At 36.5% G+C, this 9,226-nt stretch overlaps 1 protein-coding gene across 11 annotated transcripts in view; it reads left to right on the top strand.

Annotated features, from left to right (window-relative positions):
• The window catches only part of LOC142138994 (membrane cofactor protein-like), a 51,543-nt gene extending 43,381 nt beyond the window's left edge, over positions 1-8,162 (top strand). For 6 of the 11 annotated variants that reach the window (XM_075196193.1, XM_075196195.1, XM_075196194.1 and 3 more), the window contains 3 exons: positions 1,369-1,441; positions 2,282-2,387; positions 5,553-8,162. In XM_075196193.1, coding sequence (XP_075052294.1) covers positions 1,369-1,441; positions 2,282-2,387; positions 5,553-5,564 — 191 coding nt within the window. In that variant the 3' untranslated portion in view covers positions 5,565-8,162. The remainder of the gene's footprint in view (positions 1-1,368; positions 1,442-2,281; positions 2,388-5,552) is intronic. The other 5 variants (XM_075196199.1, XM_075196202.1, XM_075196201.1 and 2 more) reach the window with 2 other exon arrangements.
• The last annotated feature ends 1,064 nt before the right edge of the window (positions 8,163-9,226 follow it).

The following is a 9,226-nucleotide window of genomic DNA, read 5'->3' on the forward strand; positions in this document are numbered from 1 at the left end:
TATAGAAGGACTGTTTGCATTTAATAACATGTTTTGTTATAAGACAAGTGATTTTATATGCTGTGCATAGATCAACACATAAATGTTAATAAATATAATGTGATTATTTTACCTCTGACATTCCACAACCTACATTTGGTTTCTAGTTTGCAAATATAACGAAGTAGGGGGGGTTGCTTTTTTTGGTTGAGTCAAAAGCCAGTTATGATCGTCCGATATATTAGGGCTCTTTTACATGTGTTTGCGTAATGTAAGAGCTTGCCTTCTAATTACTCAAACCATGTCGGGAAATATGACCCACGACATTAAGGAACCACCAGAACCCTTCGCTATAGGAAATAAGCACTCAGGAAGTTCTTTAAATTGGCGACACGCTTGCATCCATCTGTTTCTTCAAGAACATGGTGAAGGATGATTCGCCTTTCTCCACTGCTTGATAGTCCATTGCCCTTTGCAACACTAAAATCGTAAATATGTGACCAGGTGTGATGAACTTTTTTATGCTCTATATCCCGTCTATGGAGTTGTTTTTAGATGTTCGTTTGTTTTTTATTCAACTGACTGCTCGCGTCACAGGTTGAAATTTGCCGTCAATTGACCTCCAATTGTCTTCCTGTTTTTGCCTTGCTCTTTGATTTTAACACCTGGATATCATAATCCTGGAATATGCACCGTTGCCTTCTGCTTATGATGGTTTCTCTTTCGGAATTCCATGTAGACGTCACCACAGACACTGTCGCTTGTTAATCTTTAGCAAGTTGGGCTGTCTCGGCCACTGAAAATTTTGCCAAATGTGCTCCAAAAGTTGCCCATTTACAGCCATGATTATAGGTAAATGGGGCAGTCCCAGATATTTATATATGACCCTGACTATGCTGGGATGTTTTATTTTGTATGCATACAAATTAACACGCCCATCCAAGTAACTGGCTTTGCCTATTTTCAGTTTTACGTTGTGACTGCAACCAATGCCAGTTAAACTACTGGTCTTTTTGGGGACTGATTTTTTTTTTTTTTTTTTTATTCTTTATCCTATGGTTTATTGGTCAAGTAGTAAACATAGGCTGGAAACCTCTTTTTTACATTTTTTTGCTATCCTCACTGAACTGTAATAACATACCTTTCAACTGTCCTGATTCCAGCAGGACAGTCCTGAATTTAGGGCTCTGTCCCCCTATCCTGCCCGGGGACATGTTTGTCCAGCGTGTGGGAATGTTGGCGGAGGTGAGATGGCTAAAGGGCAGACACCCTAGCCCTCCCTTTCATCGTGATATGGCCATGTTCCCTGTCCTCTGTCACGGTCTTTCATGTTGGGGAGGTATGCAATAAACATGCCCTTGTATGTAACATTGCTGTGTTTCCTTTAAGGAGGAGTTATCGCAGGAATTGTGGCGCTCTCTGCAATTGTGGGTGTAACTCTTTGGTGTAAGGCAAAGAGAGGGTGAGCTTAATAATGTTTAAATATATTGGATATGTTTCCATCCTGTTTTCTTAGTTTAATCAGAATAAAGTGGGCTGATTAAAACGAGTAATGTAAAATTCTAAACAAACATTAGTTGAACTAATAGTATATATTTAATTAAATTCTAGTTAAATCACATAGAGATGTAACCAGTGGCAATTTCCTGCAGGGGCCCACATGGCTTCATCTAGGGGCTCCCATTCGTCTTAGTTTTGGCAGAATATTTGCATTTTTTTCCCCACTAAACTCAATGTTTATTTTCCTAGAATTTGGGCTCCTAGAAAGCTCAAACAGGATAAGTGGAGATTTGTTTCTATCATGTATTACTTGTATATAGTGGGTTTTAAGGCTAAAATAAAACCAGACATATATACATGTAGTTGTTTTTTCATTTTAAAATTATAGTAGCACTATCTGCAGTCTGGCATACCCAAGGGATGAGGAGTTTCCCTTTTCCCTTCTGCCAAAAACTGTCCCTCTGTGGCTTCACTGAACCCTCTGCTTTGCATAGGGATCAGTGATACCTGTTTTAAGGTCGAAATATTTTATGTTTGCTGAACTGGACAACAGACAGATCACAATAGCCTGAATTGCGTTTTTATGTTTTTCTTTGGGTGGTGGGGGCATATCTCTGTTTTTACTCTAATGAGAGGTTGTTCAACATTTTTGTTTGATTAGTCTTAATATCAATGACAAAATGTGAACTTTCAACTGTACAAATCTAACTAGTTAATATGCAAAGCATGTTCCACATTGCTCTTAAGTTTCCATGTATACAGTTATCTTTTCATTCTCTTTGTGGTGATGATAATTGTGCAGTGGTGGTGGTGATTTATCTCAACTTGGAAACCACTCCAATGGTAGCAAACCAAGTAGCCATCAGACACCCATGGAACAAATTGATGTGACTCAAATTCAAGCTCAGGTAGATCTGTCAAAAATGATCTGGACCTCATCACTGCTTCGCTTGGAGTGCTTCGTCCATTCATGAATGTTGTAACATTTGCATGTCTAATGCGACTAACACTAGTAAAATGTGTGTAACCTGGAGGAAATTCACACCCACACCAAATATGTGTCAGAAAAATGTGGAGAATGTCTATCAATGTTTTCCCTATGAATAACTGGGGCTGAAAAGCAGAGTTTTAACTTCCTATTGGAACTTTTTTATATTTCCTGTACACTTTAATGTGCATGTTTAGATATCAGCATGCTCCAAAAGGCACAAGATACTTGTCTTCCAGAACTACAGGGGGATACATATTGTAAGAAGATTGAATTCTGCTGATATATACACATGTAGATCGACATTGTCTATCTTTGTTTCATTAACCTTTGTCACTGATCTGTTACATTAAAGAGCTGCTTTGTTTGTTTGTTTTTATTGCTATGTTTTATTGAAATAAGACTAACGCTGTCCATTTTAAAGGGGTTGTAAAAAGCTGTGACTTTGCATACACAGTATTTAGTATACTGTTTTGCTACTAAATACTTGTGCCTAGTCTACAGATGTGTCTGCAGAGCTTTCTATAAAAGTGGAGACATCTCTGGCAAAACAAAGGGCGAAGGAGGCATTTAACACACATGAAAGTTTCTGTTTTAAATGATTCCTTACAAAGCAATGGTAAACTCATGTTTCAGTAAATGGGAATGCAAATTTTGTATTTTTTTAAAGCCTGGAATATAACCCCTTTTTAAATGAAAACTCCTGTTTAGTTGTAACTTACATCTGTATGTTTTTTAGTGTTTCATAGTTTTGTCTGCAGATAACATTGTGTTCATGTTTAGAACTTAGGAGCATATACCATTTTATTACTTTTCACTGTCTGTTCTTCTGTCTCATGCTTATACTTTACTCCATCTCCCATTTTCCACTTTAGATATAATATATACTGTATTGCTCCAGTTACACATGTAAATGTTATTTTATTACCCATAAGTAATCTTCAGTCGCACCCATTCAAGTAATATCAACTGAGTGTGTGTCTGTTGCCAATTAGAATGGACCATTGCAGAACTGTGGAATATAGGCTTCCTTTATTACTTAGCTCTTAGGATCCTATTCTGCCTCCTATGATGTGCTCCAAGTCAAATGTAGGGGATATAAGAAATATTTCACATCCTCTTCACCAATGAAATATTTTTTAATTCTACAGTCATTTAATTTTAGAAAAGTCAACGCAAGAGGTTATGATCAACTGAGTATATAGAAGACCTAATAGGAAAATATCATGTTACTAGTTTTTGGCCAGATTTGTGAATTGCCTAAATGCATATTCTTTGACCTATAGACACATAAGGCCTGATTCATTAAGTAGGCTAAATACACATATGTGCTGTATTTTGCATAAAATTGCACTGCACATGCCCATAAGTGGAGTATACGCCAGAGAACACCGAAACGTCCAATTTATCTTAGAATGCCAAGTACCCTTATTACAGCCTACGAATTCAGGGGCAAACGGGGAGGGGACAGGGCGTCTGCACGTAGTCAATGTACAGTAAGTGTGCGACGCTCAAGTGCATGCTGCAGCTTCCGATTCACTTTTTGGGCATCTCAAAGGTATTGGCTTTTCAGTCGTAACATACACCTGACCTGTAGCTAGTGAAAGTGCCGATTACTAGTGATGTAGTGATGATTTGTGTATGCGCAATAGAACACATGTTTGACATTAGGGAGCACTTTATATATTTTTATTTTAAGTGCAGTAGACAATAACATCCATATAAATTTATTTTATGAGGAAACTTTAAAAATATGAAAAAAAAAAAGGTTTAAAATAATAGTTTTATTATTAATTACTATGTTATTAACAGGTGACAATCATGGAATAGTTTTATTTTTGTGACTTTCCACATATGTATTGGCCGTATCTTGCAGTGTCTAGTCTGTTAGAGCAGAGCGAACATGGACCCGTATTCATCAACAGATGTATCTTCAGATCCGTTCCTTGTTGAATACAGACATGTGTATGCCTGATTTATATGTGTGTTTAAGAAAACAAAAACAGACGCACAATACGTTTTGCGTTCTTTGATGAATCAGGCCCATAATGTCAGGTTTTTTAAAATATCCAAACAGAATGTCTGATACACCCTTTATACGTATTGCATTCTGTAATTGTCTGAGAGCTTTGGACTGTCTTAAGTGAATGGCAAGTCTGGTGTATATAGAACTTGTAGCATGCGTCCTATATAAAAAATGTTCGGTTATGTAAAAGCTCCAGGAACTTTTACACAATAAGTTGCGAAACTCCTTATTAAGAATGAATGCATAATGGTATATTTACTAAACTGCGGGTTTATAAAAGTGGAGATGTTGCCTATGGCAACCAATCAGATTCTAGCTGTCATTTTGTAGAATGCACTAAATGACAAATATGATCTGGTTGCTATAGGCAACATCTCCACTTTTATAAACCCGCAGTTTAGTAAATCTAGCCCATATTCTTTATTTCAGGTAAGGTGTGCTGACAGGCACCCCGCCAATGGTATTGACCTCCTATATTACAGGCCCCTTATTTAGAAAGGGAACCATTAGAGTAAACTTGGCACTACAGTATTCTTTCTTTACCTTTTTTCTTTAACTATTAATTTTTAATTACAAGCTTTTGAGATCCGTCCTCCCTTCAGATTAGACAGTACATGTCAACATAATAATCGGACAAAACAGAAGGCCTTAAAATGAATCGGATGGGATAGGGGTAATGGAAATGTGAGTAGTATATGATCTGTAATGAGGGAGGCTGATGAGGTGGTAATATCTGGAAAAGAACTCTCAAAACTGTAATTTAAAACTGAACGGTTAGTTCAAATAGAAAAGTATCCTCAAACACTAGAGTATGCTTCATAGTCTACTTGTGGGAAATAAAATAACACAATCTTATCCATGTGGGTAATCCTGTGTTCCTTCCAGAGGCCAGACCCACAGGAGTCGATCATTATAAACTGTAGAGCAACCATGTCTTTATGTGTGTTTTTAACCTATGGTACTCCTTATTGGAGTCTATCCTTTGCCAGTCTGTATTCTAAATCTATACCCTTTTTCTGTGGCTGTTATCTTTAATGTGCTTTTTCTTTTTTTCTTTAGGAAACTGTATAGTGATCCTAGCGGTGTCGATTATGGGACTTGTAATAAGTAATCGCTACTGAAAAGGGATGAATATGTTGTATTTGCTCCTGCCATGTATGCTATTGGATGATCCACAGAGTGCGGCACTGGAGGTTTGCATCAGTGGACCTCTCCAAATAATCCTATTTTCTGTTATGATACAATTAATGTGCCACAACATGACCATGGTCGCCTTAAATGCATGTGAAATATGGACTTTCTTCTCCAGTTCGCATCCACAGTTGGAGAACATTTTGCTTTCTAAAGACTGTTGTTTTGGGTTTGTTTTTTTTATGCTAAATTTGCACATGGAAATATTATATTTTTCAATGAATGTTCAGTGATCAAAATAGCATATGTGTAATCTATAAGGGTAATATTTCCTGGTATTGGATATGAATACAATGTTTGCTCACAAGTCTGGTGTTTCTAGAGAAATACACTCCTGCATCTACTTTAAGTTTGTTCTACAGGGATTTCATTTCTTTGTTTTGTAAGCAACACTGAATTGGCAAGTACAAAGAGGGCAGCTAATTTATAGTCTGTGAAGCCTCCGCACCACTAAACCGACTATACGACTGAATATTGTAGTAAGCTTTCAGTGTCGTCTATGTCCTATACAACAATGGGATAAAATCTATATACAATCTGTTCAAAATGTTAAATGTTTGCGAATTACAAGATTGGCCACAGTATTTACTATATGATTTATGATTAGTCTTCTGATTGCAATTTAGAGAGAGAAGGTATTGGGGGTGTAGACTGAATCTTACAATATCTATTTAAAGATTGGTAGTGGTTGCAAAGAATGCACAAGAAGTCTAGACGATCCACTAATATTACAAGTACTCTAGTCCCGTACCCATAGCAAAGATGAAAAACATGAAAACATTCATTCCAAGAAACTCCTATTACAGCCATGGTACTTAGCATCAAAATGAATACAAAACAACACAGCATAGAGTGGTACAGTGGCATTCGTGGCTGACAAGCCAAAATAAAAAATTGATTGATGTATGCCACCAGGAAAATGCATAAACCAAATAGAAAATACTAAACAATGTTACAATACTAATGGTCTTAGTAATTTATTTAACTCTGTACCAGACATGAGAATTGTTTTTAATAACTGCAACAATATTAAAAAGCAGTGTAAATAATTTATTTTTGTGCACTTTTGTCTGTTCGTATATACACTGGTAGAGCAGTGTTCCATGTTCTGAGACTGAGACCTACCTGCTGATATTGTAATCCATAGGTGCATTTGTGACATGTCAGGTGCTTCCTCAAATTTCTGCTTATGGATATGCGGCGAATACCACACACACACACACACACACACACACACCCACACACACACACCTGTAAGGCTGAGAAAGCACCTGCCACCTGAAACTTATTCCCCACACATACCTGATGCACATCACTTGAGTGCCTTCTATGATTGGCCACCTAGGGTATATCAGAATTAATTCTCTCTTACTGCTCCTCTGTTGGACTTAAAGCTCAATAGGTCATTATCTTTCATTACACGTAATATAACTTATGTTCAACCAGAGTGCACACAAGAACTTGAATCTTTTGTTGTGGATTTCAGAATCCTTTATATTATTATTTACTATGCATTTTCTCGGTGACATAGCTTTTTAATGCTGAGTTTTGATATTTAATTTTCAGTACCATAGATTAAGCATAGGTGGTATTTTTTTTTTCTTATACACAATAACATTAATATGAGTTTTGGCCTGAATTCATGTGGCGGTTTTCCTTTTGATAGGGAGCTGGCACTATATAGTGTTTTTGTAATACTTGATTTATGGTTTATAAGACAAGTGAAAATGTAATCCATTTCCTGAAGTCCATGTATCAGTAGCAGGTTGCTAAGGTATCCCTGAATTATGTGTTAAATTATTATAAGACACCTCTACAATCTTCAGATTAATGCTTAGTGTGTTTTGCAAAAAGGACAAGTCTTTCTATAAAACCCCTGTAACAAGCTAATTGCTTTAATTTACAGTATTCATTATTAGCATAAAATAGTGCCTTAAGAGGAGAAGGATAGTTTTTAATGTTTTTATTTTGTATGTATTAAACTTGTTAATTTCCTATACTAAATTGGGCTTGTTCAACTCTTTTTTTATCCAGAAGGCCCAGAGTCAGGCCAGTATTTGAGGCTTGTGTAAGCTCTTTTTGTAATAATCTATTCAGCAAATATTTGATTGCCTTTTGTTTCTCTAAATCATCACTGTGAAAAAATTCCAGCCTTTGTGGACTTTGTTTTAAAATCCTGTAAAATTAAAATGCTAAATGAGGTGCATATTCTGGTGTACTGGGCACTTTTCTTTTGGTCCTTTTTTTTTTTCGTGTGGGAAGTTATTCTTTTGTTTTTTGGAGAAGAGAATGGTCTTAAAAAAATAAATAAAAAATAGTGACTGATTAGTAACAGAGAATATTTTAGTTCTTTCTCCCATCTAGCATTCAGTACACACTTTCAGAGCTGGTGTATGCTGACTGTATGTCTGTGTGAATATAATATGTATATGATTATTTTATTTTTTTTCCTATGGAATAAAGCTTTACTGAATTATACCTACTTGAGTAAATTATATTGTTTTTAAACTCTTCATGGGAAGGCATGGATGTTCTCAAAAATCTGTAGAGCCAGTTGTTGGACAGATATGGGTTAAAGTGAGTAGTAGAATTATTTGACTTATATAGATCCTAACACTGTGCCCCTGAGGAGCCAATTTTTTAAGAAGCCTTGAAGGACAAAGTATGGAACCTCTTTTCTGAAAATTCTGAGTAACTCCAGCAGTTGCAGTTGCAATAAGGAGGGGCAGTATGAGGGATGAGATGGGGGGGGGGGGGGGGAAGTAATTCTTAAATGTAATCTGGAATAGTTTAGGCCTGCTGTGCCAAACTACTGAGAGATCCCTTACTCGGAAAACTCCCAAGTCCACAAGATAGCTGCCATACCTGTGTCGGGCAACTCCTTTTAACATTAATACAATAGATGCTTAATATGCCTATTTTGTTGTCTTTTTTGTGAATGCTTGGATTGGAGGCCACTGTGTGTGTGTTATCCAGGGTATGCTCCAGATGAAGCAGATTTTTGCGTGTGGCCCTTTTAGTGACTTAAAGCAGCTCTGGTGATTACTTTTGTACATAAAATGCTAGTTTCTTTGCACTGCTGAGTGACAGGCATAGTAACATTTGTCATTCATATTATTAATTTTTAAGACCAGTTTAGAATGATGAATTTACTGTTGTAAATGTTCATTATTAAAGCTGCCTTACCACCTAACCAGCAAAACATTTATGTTTACCTCTTTAAAATGACTGATCAGGGGATGTGGGAGCCCTGGAAAAAATATGGTTGCATGGAGCAGCTACCAGGGATGCTGGGAGGGAGAAGGAGCAGACCAGTAACATTTTACCAATAGTTTGTAATACAGCTTTAAGATACTTTGCATTCATTTTTCCCCTCATTATCTTCAATAAAAGTGAAACTAGTTGCAAATCTTTTGCCATTTTACAACTGAAGGCTTTGCATAGAAAGTGTGATGGTTTCTATTATTAATAAGTATTCTATGTTTTGCTTTTAGAATTCGGTGGTCTGTATGCACACATTGACACTATATATAGGGGTCTAT

This window comes from Mixophyes fleayi, chromosome 2, assembly GCF_038048845.1.
Source record: "Mixophyes fleayi isolate aMixFle1 chromosome 2, aMixFle1.hap1, whole genome shotgun sequence".
NCBI lineage: Eukaryota > Metazoa > Chordata > Amphibia > Anura > Limnodynastidae > Mixophyes > Mixophyes fleayi.